The following is a 16256-nucleotide window of genomic DNA, read 5'->3' on the forward strand; positions in this document are numbered from 1 at the left end:
GGCACCTGCTGATAGCAATGCTACAGTAATAGAACGTGTGTGACATGCAAGTTCAGTTTTTCTTCTTGAAAGAGCATGTTTAATTCAACTTTGAGTAATTAGTCTTTTAAAGAAACTTATAGTTAAGCCATACATCTAATAATCTCCTGAAGGAGCAGCTTCTCTACAAGTATCAGCACCATAACATACATTAGGTCAAGTGATACTTAGCTTAGCAGCCCTTCCTATACTTGCTTACTTAAACCAGCAACTTTGAAGTCATACAGAAATACCCACTTCTTCCAGATTACTATGGGAAAACAGACACAGACACCTCTCATTTGATCTCTTCTCCCTCCCCAAAACCCAGCATACCAATGCCCACCTTCATACCAATCAATATAGCTAACACTTGAACAATAGGAGTTTAATATTAAACCTCTCTTCTTCCTCCTCTCCCATTTAAAATACATCTGTTCAACATACCAGAACCTGGATTCATCTGCAATGAGTTCATTCACCTACATGACACTAAATGGAGAGCCAATTCCTATTTCAGAGCTTTTTTTTTTTTTTTTTTTTTTAAAACAGAGACAAAAAGAAACATTCTGCTTATTCTTCTACTGCATAACTTGTATTAAAAGCATCACCTTAAAAGCTTCCAATTTGGGCAATACAGAATTTAAACAAGCAGAAGATCTCAACTCCTGCTTTTTTTTTTTTTTTTTTTTTAAAAGGAATTCCTCTTTTCAAAGTCTCCCTCAGCTTTTTAGAGTCACATTAGCTCCTGCAGCTATTTATCCCTTATTTGCTTTTTGGGGAGGTGTGGGGGGGAGGCGACAACAACCAAAAAAGCCACAGAGGCCTTGGCACAGAGTTACCTCTGTTGAATGTTACTGAACACATACCACTGCTACTTGTGTACCCCACCCATGTGGCTGAGCAGCATCTACTCCCTATGGCTAGGGTGTAACTCTGGTCTATTGGTATCAACTCAGCAATGAGTTCTGCTTTAGTGAAAGTTTTTCTATTACACTTGCTACACAGTACCGTGGATTGATGAGTAATAATTCCGAGTAAACAGAATGCAGGTCTATTTGACAAGTGTCAACTTTTAGCAGTTTAACCACTCACTACTATCACGCTGCAGCTCTGCGCTTCCTTTTTGTCGTACCAAGAGCAGCGCTGACACTAATTTGAGCAGGCAATTGCCCCTAAAGTCAAGCTTGACACAGGTCTCTTTCAAAGATTAATATTGTTTTTTGGGGTGACAATGCAAAAAAGTACTGCCATCTGCCAGGGACAACTTAAGTCTTTAAAATATTGTGTATCTTTCCGCCAGTTATAAGCACTGACATTCCCCTCATTACAATGCAGAATAGAGGATACACTTCAAAATTATCTACCACAATTTTCACAAAGTGAATCCATAATACCCTCGAGTTTACTGTTAGAATCCCACTTGTTTACAGCAAGGGTACGGGTTATTTACGACGTGGCCAGCTGCACATTTAGTGCAATCACTCATCATTAAGACTCATCATTGGGAAGAGCACTAAGATTATTTTAGAGGCGTCCATCACTTTTCCTTAAATAGCATTACAATGCTGTCATCAAAAATATTGACCGACAGACTCCTAACAGCTTAGCAGTTCTGTCACAGCTTTTCATGCTATGTGATCTTGAGTTAGTACTTTTCAAACACTATCTTTCACCTGCTATTGCATCCATGAGGGAAAGCTTTGCTAATTTGTATTTTGGCCTATAGTTTTCAGACATTATTCTTTAAACAGTCTTCCAGACGTTTCAGAACAACTTGCTTAACCCACATGGCTATAAAGTGATCAAAACATTATTTTAATCTTTAAATAGTCAATTCATATTTAGCTAATTTACATGAAAGAGAAGCAAAGCATCTCAAACTAAGTTAACTACTGCTTGGGGGCAGGGCTTTGAGAGAAGGGTAAATTCAAGACTTCTGTTGAGGTTACAGAGACTACCTGTTAACACTCAGACAAGATGGAGGAGGGAGCTTGTTCTAAGTAGGAACATATTGCAGACTGGTCACAGCTTTAATGGATACAAACATTTAAGATAATCTTAAATTCACATATGCATACAGCTTCAGAATCAGATAAGCAGCTCCCATCAGAACAACATGCAAACTCAGCCTTTAATCAAGATACTACTAAATGATCTAGTCTCTCATCAGCCAGCCAGTTTCTATTCCGACCATTCTTTAGAAAGTACTAGATTAAAAAATGCAATCCCGTAAGAAACTAAGCCATATCCAAGCAGCACAAAGAATTATTTCTGGAAAGAAACCAAAGTCCAAGATAAGACTTGGAAAGACTGCAAGTGATGGAAGAGTATTTGGGGGGGGGGGGGGGGGAACAAACAGTAAACCTCATCTAAACTGGAGGAAAATGAAGTTCAAAGTTCTACATAGTTACAGGAAAAAGTATACTGCACAAATACTGGATAGGTAACAATTTGCCAAGTAGCAGTTTGTTCTAGAGAGAAATCAGATTTAGTGGTTCACAAGCTGAACAAATGAAAAAACACCCCCATGATGTTGCAAAACCAGATAGTCTGCAAGACCCGTAAAATAATCTCGCATTCGGTTCAACACTTAAGAAACTCAGTAGGAATACCAAGTCCAATTTTGGGTGCTGTACATCACAGAGATAACTGAGTTCAGAGGAGAGCAACACAAATTATCAGACAGTTATAAAACATGTAGATGAGAAAGACTGAGGAAAACAGAGCTGTTTAGACTAACAGATAAAAAGAGAAATTTTAAGTGTTGCAAAGACGAAGGAAATAATCTGTTCTTCATATTAACTGCGAATATTACTAGTCTATAAAAGAACTCAGATTAGATGAGGATAGTGAAGAAGAAATCGTTAACAGCAGAAACAGCCTGAAGTGATTTCACAAGCTGTCACTGTTAGAATGCTTAACACTTTATGAACTTCTAAACAAACCCATCATCTAATAACAGTAATATTAGTTCACATGATATTAAGGGATTAGGATGAACTTTATGACTCTAAAGAACATCCCTTCTAGCTTCTTTCTCCTCTAACACCAAATGCCAGTAAAAGCCAGTCAGACGCCACTGAAGATCAAAAAGGGGAAGCCAGGATTCACAGGTTAAAGGGCTGGTAAACCTCAGCAGAAGACAGATAAGCTGCTTCGATCAGAGACAGCAACATTATTCTCTTGCATATTTCCCACTTTAGTCTGAAAAAGATTCAAGCCAAAATCCAAAACGTGTAATCTTATTACTGCAGAGTTCAGGCAGACTATGCCTTAACTTAAAAACATGTTACACAAGTAACCACACCAAGAATTAATTTGTAAACCTGGATATTTTAACATACAAAGCAAAAACTGTATTCTATTAGTGCTGAAAACACCATGATCTCCATAATTTAGCTGGCTGTCCCTTCTACACCAACACTTACCTTCTTGCAGGTCTTTCAAAAGCACAGTCATTTTAAGGCCTCTTTAAAAATTAGCCTTTTCATGTTTGCATGCAAGATCCAGTTCACTCTAGTACCTTGTGTACTGTGTGCATATGAGCTACATTCATACTAGTTGGTAACACTCTTACAGCAGAGACTAATACATCCCAAATTGTCAGAATCAGAAAGGAAAATTTTGAACTTTATTTGCTCATGTCCAGCAGAACACGAGGCAAGATAACATTGCAACCTGAATTTAATAAGGAATGGTAGCTGACGCCAGAACTACTTAACAAGAAGCTGGTTCCAACACTCTTAGGCCACTGATGCTTGAATAGAAGATTAAAAAAAAAAAAAAAAAAGAGTCCTGGTCACCACACTCCTACAGTCCTCACTATGAATCTGTGAAACAAAAGAAAGGTTAAACAATATTTAACTACTCCCATACCCTCCCATACTTTCCTGTCTCTGCGCTGCTGCTTCCTCCTAGGCCAGTGGTATCTGCTAAAAGTTATGGAGAAGTAGGGACAGAGGGACTGGTGTTAAGACATGATGCCAAATAAAATTAACAGATTAAGAAGCCACATTTTTCTCTTCTTTAGACCTCAACCACTGCTGCTGTAGAAGCAATTCATTTATAATTACACATTGGAACACCTAAACCCCAGGAGAGGAACTGGAAGGAGAAATAATTGTAAATATCAATAGAAACGACAGAGCTTCAAGAGTGCTGAAACAGACACTTTCCCGCTCCCCAAAATAGGACATGTCTGAAATTATACTAGTGGAAAGCTTATCTTAAAATAATAAATCAATTGAATTGCATTTATATTAGCATTCATGGATCAACATTGGGATAACAGACACTGCTTGCTACAGATTGCTTTTGACAGTGCCTGTCAGCAGCATAGTAGATAGTGTTACCAAAAAGTTACTATATATTCGTATAAAAGAACTATAGCATGAATGACTTCTGAAGGCCATTTGCACAGTATTTTGTCATGCATATACAGGCAATCCTATATAAACACCCATCTGAACTATGTATTTTAGAAGCTCCACAAAAGCTGCCAGAGAAATTGCAAAACAGTATTTAATGCATAAAACTATTAATTGGTAGCCGAAATGTAAACTTGTTTAATTTCTATTAAAAAGAAGCTTATCAGGTCAGTATTCTGGATCAAAATACTTCTATAGTGTTTCTACTCTGCATATACTTTCCTACTTATCCTGATGTTAATTATCTCACTAATGTTACTTTAAAGATTTGCAGTCCATCCTCCCCACGTGTTAGTTTCTGACCAGATTATCTGGTCAGAAAGTTTATGCTATAGTAGTAAATAGTACTAGTGCAGTGGTACTTCCAGAAACTTATTTCAACTAGCAATTTTTCAATAGTTTATTAGCTCAGCAAAATAAAAATTATTTCATAGATCAGTATTTATTTATACACCATATTCAAAAGCTTGACTTAAACACTGTTAACATGAAATTTCCTGAGCAGATTGCTTCTAGACTGAAGGCATAGCTGGATGCACTCAGGTCTCAATCTGAATAGGAAATGCTATGAATTACCGAACAAGGCACTTTAACTACATATACTTTACGTTCAAAGGGCAAAAAACACAATTAAGATTGGGCGGTTCTTATCAAATTGGAAATGAAACTTAAAGATTTTCTCTGAGCTTGAAAAAAGATAAATTGTTCTGGCGCAATCTCTTTTCCTTCGGTTCATAGGGGGAACACCACAAGGGCAGGAGGCCAAGATTAATTTTAAGAAATACTTTAGTACTGTACCTGATGTCCTCCTACTGCTTACCCAGAAGCTGATTTGTATTATCAATAAGATTTAAGCAATCTAACATTAGTTTGACCTTTTGGAATTGCAACAGTTACAGTGGTTTGAGCGGGCTCCTTTAATAATACCTTGTGGGCTTTTTATTATATTCAAGATATTTCCCATTCGCACAGATAGCCCTGTGGTGCTCTGTTTTTAGCCATTTGGGAGTTTTGCTTTTTTAGTGTTGCACTCACGTCAGATTGTATTAGAAGTCCACCTCTACCCCTCACACTTTCATCAAATATCTACCTACTACCTTTGCTGCTTCAACATAACAATTACTGAGAGCAGTAATTTTTTTTTAGAGCATAACAGCACGTTCAAGAACTCCTTCCAAAAAGTACACGGACAAGACAAAACAAAATGCAGATGACATTAAGAGTGAAGTTAATGACTTAGTACTTCGTATATAAGCTCTCATCTTTTCTAGGTGATGTGGAAAATAAGAACTATGTTTAGTGGTTAACAAACATTTAACATGAAAATAATTTCAAATTGGCAATGCTCTTTTCACAACAATATTCTACAGTGCCCTTATAAACCGCAATCAAAATTGGGCTTTTAAAGGCTTGCTCTGCAACTAGGTTCTGTCAGTCGTCATCTGAGGTCAAAGGGGAACTAAAGAACTGGACAAAGGTTCAGAACATGATCAAAAATTGAGAGCTTCTAAGCAGGCAAGATGTTTGCATATTAGTTTATGCCATATCCCAAACTTTCACTACTACAGCTAACAGCACGAAGAATAAACTGTACGGGAGAAAGATTTCATCTGTCCAGCTGTCTCAATGAAACAGAAGTCACCTTTATAAATACAACAAAAAAGAATCATGAAAAACTGAAAAATGGATCAGTGATTTTTGTTCAAGAACCAGAGAAGATGTTTCTATGACAGAAAGTATTTTTTACGGCATGAATCACTCATTCAGAATTTCTTTGTACCTTCAATGACAGTTTCTGCCTTAAAATCTTAACAGGACTGCATCCGATTTTGTAAATGTTTCAAGCAAAACCACTAAGTGAAACTATGCACTAGGATCCACACATAGAAAAGAAACATTTCAAAACTAACATCCTAATTTTAGCTTACTAGTTTGAAAATGTACCAGTGTTTAATAAAGGAAGTGAATCAAACGTTTTAGTACTTAAGCATAAATTTGACCCCATTAGCCCGCCAAAGCCAATTTTTTGATTCTTCACTGTCTTAACTAGATCTGTACCTATACAGCTAAAACAATATCAAATACAGTAGAGAAAAAACTTGGGATGTAAAGATGTTACAAGAAATCTTTTCTCAACGTACTCAGTTTTGATGCTAAACCAATGAAGATTTCAGTGTTCAAAAAAACTTAAGTTCACCTGCCCAACAAAATAATTGTTTTTTGTTGTTTTTTTAACCTAGACAGCTCTCAAACTGACCTGCAATTCAGTCCCCTCATTTACATCTCAGGGAAGTAATCTAAGTTAGTAAGTAAATGTACCTACTCTAACAAAACAGAGGGAAAAGAATGAATTTCAAATAAAATAGAAGTAGAAACTTTAGGTAAGTGTAGTATGTGAAGAAAATGCATTCAGCTTACATGAAAAAGTAAAAAAAACTCATGTTTATTCACAGCATGTAGAACGCCATGCTCTTTACTTGTTAGAAGTTACATGCTGCAAAAGTCCATGCTTTCTAGAAATCAACCCAGACATTTTCCCTTTCTCACCAAAAAGAACTACGTTTAAGTCAATTACTCTAAATTTACCTTAGAGATTCCACACTGCATTTTCTAAACCCTGCAGAAATTTGGAGTCAGTCCTTGAATTTTTATTTAAGAGGACAGCAACTTTCCAAGAGCGTCAATACCTTGCGCTCACACACCATCAATACTTTTACACTGGAGAAATAAGGGAGCCAATTCCACTGTTGAGTCCTTTACTCTAGCTATTAGATCCATCTAAGGAAAGGTCATTACCCATCTTACATCTGACTACCTCTTACGGTAGCTTCCTAACGATGCATACTCTCACAACCAGATTATTTGGCAGATGAATATCTGCTCAGTAAGTCTAATGAAACTTTTAAATAGAAGAAAGGACTCCTGGTTACGCATAAAATATTCCTTCATTTGGTTAACTGAGGGTCTTACCGCTGTCCTCAGAGTCTTCCTCCCTCCAGTTTGGGGAGATTAAGAAATACTGTAGAAGCTGTACCTGAAATATTTTATCTGGTAAATACTCAGGATCCTCTATACAGGGAAAGGCTAAAGCAATCCTAAAAGACAAAGAGCAGCAAATTCTAACACAATTTTAATGCTTGAACATTAGATGCTTTACATTTCTCAGCTACCAGCTACTCATTAGTATTGCTAAGCAGTAAGTTTTTCTAAGTCCACTCATACTCAAATTTGATACAAAGTTCATTTTAAATCAGTGTTTTCTCTGTTCTGAACACAATGAAACATAGTTGCAAAGTTTCAGTCTTTCTTTCATACTCTAAAGATAAACAACCTTGTGACATGCCACAGTAAGTCTCACAAACATACTTTTGTTAGCAAACAGCTTAAGCAGCCTACTAGAGCTACCTACCCACTCAGTAAGCTACAAAGAGTCTCAAAAACAAAACAAAAACCACAGTACTTTATATAGCAACAGACTCAAGTTGATCCAAATGATTTGTTAGTACAAGAAATAAAATTAATTTCCCATCTCAATTTTACTCAAAAGTATTATGCATCATTTCAAGAACATAGTTTTCAAACAAAAACATTTTTTATCCACTAATAATAGTTTTTCAAGGGAATTCTGTTTGGGTATTGGTAATCTGACCAGAAAAGTTCCTTTGGAAAATCTGAGAGTAAGCATATATAGATCTAAAAGTTCTGCAGTAAAGTGTGGTATTTTGTTTCATAAAAAGTAGTCCAGTTTCATCTGGTCTCAATCAAGTAAAGTTACTTAATTAAAATTAAAGATCATTGAAGTGTTCTTAATACAAATTCAATGGAAATTTAGATGAACTTCGAGCCTCTACAAAAAAAAAAAAAAAATCTTTCAGATCCTATTAGTATTATTAAGGAGCAGTAATTTTTGCTACAAAAATTCCAGACTACGAAAATACAGCATTAACCACTCCATCAGAAAACATCTCATTGGAATGTGACCTCTGGAAACATGTGTTCCTTCTGAAAAAAACATTAAAGATAACCAGCAGAAAAACTGGATTTGGACATTTGTTTTATCTGTAATTAAATCAAGCACCTATTTACGTGCATATAGCACTTTTCCATGGCTTCGAGTATTCATGTTCCCATGCATTTTAGTAGGAACAGAAGCACCTCCAAACCTCCAACACTTATCACACTAAGTTCCTACTTCAAATTACAGAGACAATAACAAATATTGCACTTGAAAAAAAATGCTAAAACTTCATGATTTTCCCTGGTTGTTGTAATATATTCCTACCTTCAGTCCAAGCTTTTGCTACAAAAAAGCATTACCTTTTTACTGCTTGCCTTGCCTTGTATTGATCAAGGTATTTAGTTGCATTCTACAAATAGAATGCTTTTAAATAATGTATCGCTTTAATATATTAAATGGTTTGACAATTTCTTTAGAAGTGAGGTGCCAAATCACTTTCTTCTCCTTTTAAGGATGCAGACTACTACCATCTTGAACACAGTAAACAGTACAGGATTAAAAGGAGCATATATAAAACCCTAAAAAATGTTGAACTTCATAGCAACAAAACTGAAAGCCAGATTCTGAACAGTGAAAGTCCAGTGTTGCTACAATGGGACAGCAAAAGGCAAACTGAACTACTTTTGTCAGTTCAGTATATACAGAAAGAATTTTATTTCCACTTCCTACTTGTGGACATAGTTTTCTTCAGTTTATATAACACTCCAGAACACGTAACTTGCTTTTTTAATACCAGGCAGAGCGATAACTTTAATAAAACCATGAAACAAGCACTTGTGACCCCTATCCTGATATCAGAGTCCAAGTAAATACTGAAAAAGTTGGACAGGTGAATTAGCTTCCAGGAAATCTCTGACTGCGTTCCCTAAGCAGGAAAATAGTGAAGGCTGGTACAAGCTGTTCTTTTTCTTTAAAAAAAAAAAAAAAGTTACTGACTTTTTGCAAAGTATAAAAGTTTAAATTGTCCAAATGCTCATTAATATTTAAAGTAGAATCTCTTAATTAAAAAAAAATTTAAATGCATAATTAAAGTTTCTTCACAAAGAAGAATGCTAGAAACCATGCAGTTCAACATTCATTAGTGATCTAAACAGAAGCCTGAATAAGATGACTAAGTTTACCAACATCACTAGGCTAATCAAGACAAAACTTCGTGATAGTGATTGGGCAATGGGACAGGAGATAAAATTCAGTGTTGATATGTGCAAGCATTTTTTTGTGACACAGACAATTCTAAATTTACATATATAGCAATAAACCTTAAACTGTTACCACTCAATACTTGCACATTATAAATAGGTGGTTTAAGATTGCCAGCTCAGTGCTCAGCAGCAGTTAAGGACAGCCTTATAAGAGTGAAGACCAACATCTGCAGGACTCCCCTTTTAGGTGGCAGACAGTACAGTTGAAGAATAGGATTTGTTCTCGAGCCACCACTCTCCCCACCTTCATGGTAGGGTGCAATGATTCAGTGCATGTTTCTGCTTAACCTAGCCTTTGCGTTAACAATTTGCAATTCACCAGTTAGATCACACAAACCTAATCTGAATTTCAGCCCAAGGTTAAGCAGCTCCAGTTCTATGTCCCCACCTCCTATGCCTATAAAACAAAGGTTCTGAAGCCAACTCCATAAACACAGAATCCAGCAACTTGCTCAGTGCGTTGTCTTAAGTCATTTCTTTCAGGTATTGCAAGAACAGCAATTTGCAGCATTTTGGTCTGAGAAAAATTCAATGGTTAACTGTATTTTTTGACTAGACTACAGAAAAGAAGTCTGGTTTTGCAGCTTAATTCTGTATGTTTTAAGTGCTAACTCTGTCTTCAACTGAAGGAAAAACGCCAAGCTGTAAATAGGCTAATATTTAATTGTGAAACTATTTTTCTAGGGAGCTGTTATCAAAAGACAGTCTTTCAGTTTAAGAACACCCACTGCTTGTAATAAGGATTGTCCATTAAAAGATGAAGCTTTCTAATCACATACAGTACTTCTATAAGCAATGCTTTAAGTTCGGTGTAAAAGCATTTACCTACTTAGACATCTATTATTTGCATTCCTTTAACACTTGTATACCCCAGATATAGGAGTTGTACTGCACTGGGCATTGGATAGTTAGGCTGTAGGACAGTGACTATCTTGTACCTGAAAACATATGTGTTTATATGATACAGGCTTTAAAAACACCTGACTTTCAAGACCTTTACTCTAGGTAAAATGAAAACAACTGAGTTAATTGAAAGAGACACAGCATAGATCAGGAAGTTGAACTAAAATGCTGAAGAAGAGTAGGGCCTTAACAAGCAAGGGGACAAGAGCCAGCATCAGATACAGTAAAAGGAGCCAAAAGACAAAACAGATTAGCTTAGAACCAGAATGATAACCTAGGAGGATGAACTTTAAGACTAACAAGGTTAACATCTAGAACACAGAAGAAATAATTCAATAATCAGTGAGAGGATGGACAAAATTATTAAAAGGCCACTCAAATATAAAGCAATTTTTTTTAAAGCTAAAAGAAAGGCTCCAGAAAAGTTCAAGGTGGTTAGCTCCCGCTTCTCTAAATCCTTATCTGTGAAGGACAAGCAAGTCAACTCCTTTATTTAACATCGTACTTCAATCTTCCATCAGTTATACATACCTTGAGTACTTCTAATGACTGTACAATGAAGTTTACAACTCTCCACAAGCACCACCAGTTCTAATGAGGGAGTGAGAAAGGAAATCAGAAAAAACATACCTTGTGTTGTTCTATCGCATCTACCCACTGTTGTCTGTGGTCTGGGTCCTGAGCTCGGAGGTACCAAACACTATCATTTACGCTAATATCAAATCTGCATTCATCAAAATCATGGGGCTGTGAACAAGAAGAGCGTAAGAGTAGTCAAAATTAGCAATCAACAATATTTCACAGAACATTTGACACTATATAATGCTGTAATTTAAGACTGCTTACGATCTAAGCTGCCTTGAATAGCTGCTAGATTTTTAATTTTTGTTTTCTACAAATGTCTGAAATAATGACCTAACATATACTTTCATAATGAAAAATGCCAGTCTTCTGAAACAGAAAAACTAAACGACGTAATACATTTTTAGATGGAAGGAATGCAAAAATTGTAGCAAACAGCACTAGTATAGAACAAAAAATACAGATTACAGCAAAACGACAAGGAAAAAGAAAACTAAGCGAAGCTGCAGCACCTTCTGCCTCCACCTCTTATTTTCACCATCTAAGATAGGGCTGTCAGATAACGGGGAGCAATTTGCAACCCCTTCCCATACCACCACTCAAGCACATCTAGCTTTCAGTTCACACGCTGAAAATAATAAAAGGCTTTTACTAATATTGTAATGAAGCTGGTCAGGGAATTATGGGGGACCAAAACAGCATTCTTATTTGCCTGGTGTATTGTCAATTCAAAAAATCTAGTCCCTGTGAAACATCCCACATAAAGCCTAGCAAGATGTTTTTTCCTCTCTGAAGGCTATTCTTAAAGCAAAGAAACTACAACGTGGGTATAGCTGAATGGCTTTTGAATTTTCTGCCATGTTCAAATGACAAATTATGCACTTGCATAACTGCAGGAAGATAACAGGCTCTAAGGTTAAAGAAAATGGCGTGGTCTGGAGGACCATGAATATGGATCCATGATATCAAAGACAAGACTACACAGGTTAACAATTTTACTGTTCTATGGTACGCTCAGTAATCTTGCAGACAACTGAAACACTACGGATCACTCACAAAATACCCCACAAAAGTAGACTTGAACAAGTCTAATCTGTTGTGTCATGCAAGAATCTACCATGTCAATGGAATTTCTTTTCAAAGGATCTGGAAATCAAAAGCTACTTTCACATAACAATCTTTTTTGTTTAAACGTACTGAGAAAAAATAGGACAACGGAAGCCAACTCACACAAAGCATGAGCTGGGAAAAGGTTTACGGAAAAGTACACAGTTTCACCCCCACTCTCAGCTTCACATACTTGGTCAAGCATTTGAACTTTAAACTTCTCTCGGGAAGTCAGCAACGTTGTCACATAAATCAACTACCAGCTAATTACTTAATATCTGACCATCATAACTTTATTCAGTTAAGGAAGTTTAAAACATGGCTGTACACTGTTTTGTTTTCACTGAACCACAGAACACAGGGATGTAGGGGACAACCAGTCCAGGCACCTGTTTTTTAAACAATATTTGATACATTATTCATTACTGTATCAGAGAGGTTTATCCAGTTCGGGGTAGCAAACCTATCTGCCTTATCCAATTGTCAGGTTTACAAGCCTATTCACAGTCACCTCTCTACCAGGCCCTACCTTGGCCACGTGAGAGAGAATATGCACAAAGCAACTAGGAAGAAAGGGTCTCCCAGAAAAGCAAGTATGCAAATATCCAAATTGTTCCTACCGTGGCACCATTCTCTTGCACTCTCTCTCTCTCTGAGGCCCTTTTGGAGGATTTGAAAGCAACTGGTCTACCCTGTTCGATGGCCTTGACAAAACACATCTCAAAAGCTGGCAATGTTAGCGATCCACGCTTCCATAAGCAACTTGTTCCAGCGCACAACTATCCTTGCCATCTCTAACCTAAATTGTGCTTATGGTGATTTAAGATCATTACCTCTTCGTCCTATTCAAAAGCAGGTTTATGCACACCCTTTCTCTGCATAGCAGCTTTTAATATGTTTAGAGAACTATGCCTCTCAAATACAAAGGAGAAATGCTTTCCTTGAGGTCTAGCCAAACCTTTCAAACACCTTTCTGGACCATACACTGAACGTACACTTCTACATCATTCAATAGTATTCAAAGATGGGAAAAGTTAGGAGTGTACCAAATGGCAATGTACCAAAAAAAAAAAAAAACACACAAACACAAAAAATCTAGGTTTACATCCAGCTTGCTGTGCAAATTCATTCACAGAAAAGCCAGTCTAACAGGTGGTCCTGTCAGACAAGTTGCTTAAACAAAGCAGTCTCCACTAACAATGTTTAATATTGCATCAAAAGGAAATTCAGTTGGCATGACAGGGTGTGCTCTTGACAAATACATGTTACCTATTTACCATCCTACTTGCTGTCTATTTTCCAATATTTTTCTAGCAACAGAAGCCAGAGCCATTAACTTACTTCCCTCCTTATCCTCTACCTCCTTTTAAAAGACAGGCTCCATGAGACCCTCTAGAATCTGGTTTATCTTTCACTTCCAGCCAATTCTAAGTTCTCTACTACGCATTTTACCAATATCAAATAAAACACTAGAATCGCACCTAACCTGTTCTTTTCTTAGCCCAGAACAAGTTACTGTCACTTAACCCTTTTCTCACAAGCTAGAATAAGTTCACACTTCATTTCATTAATAACTTGGCAGATTGTTAAATACGTAACATACTTGGTATCATCTGCTACCTTCCTCTCCCTGTTGAGCGGTGGACAAACTCTTTGGTTTTGATCTTGCTATAAATATGCTTTTACTGTTTTCTCTAGTTGCAAGCAATAGAGGCTATGAAGTGTCTTTCATCCTTTTTTCAGGTCTGTCCTTTATTCTAAATTCCTCCTCGGACTAGTTTAAGCATCTCCTTAATACTGCTTTAAGTTTTTCCATTTCTTTCTTTTCGACTTTCTTCCTGTAGAATCTTACACACCTCATTTCATTTAGAGCTCCTTTTTCTGAAGTTCACTATTTCTAGCCTACTGTTCACTTTCCTCTATAGCCTCAGAAGCAATTATAAAATGACATAGTTCTCAGTCAGCCACCTGACAAGATCCTGGAGGAATAAATAGGGATTTTTCATAGGTAAAAAGCTCAGAACCTGTGTTGAGGCCAGGATATGTCCTACAGCTCCTGGTCCTTTCACAACCAACATAAAGCAAGGAAGCAGAAGAATGTTTTAGTCACATAAGGAAGTAGAAAGCATATAGGAATCACCTGTCTACCCTCAGGACCTAAAGCAGGTTGGAGAACTTTAGCTGCTTTTTCCTACCCGCTCCTCAAGCGGTCTCAGGCAGCATACAGACATACCTAAATTGAGAGGGCACTGGGGAAACAAAAACCCGGCAGATCAACATGATACTGTGAACGAGAGCATCTGAAAACCCTTGCAGAGTTTTCAAAGCTTAAGGTGTTAGATTGTTAGAAGTCTTGCGGCAGAGGCAACCTGTGCGTGCCAAAGGCTCCTTCTAGAGCTGGTATTTCAAAGAAAAATACCTAAATCATAATTCCATGCTGCTTGAAACTGGCCCACAGTCCTCTAACATCCCCAAGCATCCTTTCTGCCTCCTGCCTGTCTTCTGAGGCACCTGTAGAGAAATTTGCCAAAATAAAGGCAATTGCGGGTATTCAACCCTCCCAGATCTTACTGTATAAAACCAATTGATATTAGCTCCTAAACAAGCAAGAGCAGTTCACATGAAGAAACATTTACTTGGCTACAGTTACTGAGGAAGTCTGTAGCTAGCTCAGGTCTCATGAGTCATAGCTGACTGCATTGCCACAGAGTCCTTCCTGCTATACAGCTCTCAAGTTTGAGGTATTCATGAAACAAGCTTCAGAGTGTCTCCTTGAAAATACTGGTTTAAGTGAATCACATAGGGAGGTAAGTGCTTTCACACAGTTTGTAAGTTTCCAGAACGCTCCATGAAAGAAAACAGCTGAATGAAGAAACTTCTGCTTGTCAAGTCAGTCTCTCCCACTACTCTATATGGTGTTTCTTCCTTTCCAGTAGGAGGATTACCTCTTTTCTCTAGAGAGGAAAGCCAGGGCAGTTTATAGTAGATCCAAGTCAATTCTGCACATCATAATTATCAGCTATGTCTGTGCTGCTATCCCCATTGCAGAACTAAAACTAATCTACAGTAAACTTGCTTAAATTTTTACTTGTTCCCTACTGAAAAAACACTGAGCAGGGCACTAGGACACTAGACATTAATGATCTAGGCCTACGGAGGGGGGGAAAAAAAAAAAAAAACAACAGTCGCCCTACTTCAGTTCTCTCTCAAACAGGAACGAAACTAACATAAACGTGATAGGGACTGTATGTTACCTATTCTAGCTCCAGTGGTTCAGAGTTATTAACAGAAAAATATCATATACTGCTACAAAGATAACTGCAGCTTGCAACACACTAGCATCACACACTGCAACAACAGATACAAACCTAGCACGAACAGTCAAATATTGTATGCATGTAATTCAGCAATACAAAACAATTTATCCCTGAAGCTTTGACAGTTTTAAAATTTTGTAATGCCAATTTTTTCATACAAGATCCAGAAAGAAAAATATTTAGCATAGCCGCAGCACTTGGATTTGCTCATAGCAAAATGCGCAAGTCTGTTCAACTGCTGAATATACTTCTTGGTCTTTTACTGTATTCTGGAATTTCTAAGTTCAGGGCAAATTTGGAAAGGCATTGTCCTTGAAGCCAGATTACAGAAAGCTTCATAACACTAGTTTTGGTATCCATCCTGCTAGAAAAATGCATTTACTTTTCTGCGGATTGAGTTATTACAACCAGAAGATCTCATGAAAGATTTATATTCACACAAAAATAATTTTATAATTAAAATAATGCTTAAGTACTACTTACTTTATTCCTTCCAATAGGACTATTACAAAATTGTGAGCAACCACTGCCTTAGAAAGTGTGTTTTTGTAAAGCAATGCATTTTGTTTTAATTAGGTTTCACAAAATTCTCTTAAGGGAGAAAGCTTGAATATTCTGCCTCCGATAATCAGTCATCTTTTAATCATTTGCAAAGTGGTAGAACTATTTTTTACTTTTC

The 16256-nt window shown here is 37.0% G+C and overlaps 1 protein-coding gene across 2 annotated transcripts in view; it reads right to left on the reverse strand.

Moving 5' to 3' along the window:
• The window catches only part of LOC138064550 (ceramide transfer protein), a 75581-nt gene that overhangs the window by 43696 nt on the left and 15629 nt on the right, over positions 1-16256 (reverse strand). For both annotated transcript variants that reach the window (XM_068927649.1, XM_068927648.1), the window contains exon 3: positions 11202-11318. In XM_068927649.1, coding sequence (XP_068783750.1) covers positions 11202-11318 — 117 coding nt within the window. The remainder of the gene's footprint in view (positions 1-11201; positions 11319-16256) is intronic.

Source organism: Struthio camelus, chromosome Z (genome assembly GCF_040807025.1).
Source record: "Struthio camelus isolate bStrCam1 chromosome Z, bStrCam1.hap1, whole genome shotgun sequence".
NCBI lineage: Eukaryota > Metazoa > Chordata > Aves > Struthioniformes > Struthionidae > Struthio > Struthio camelus.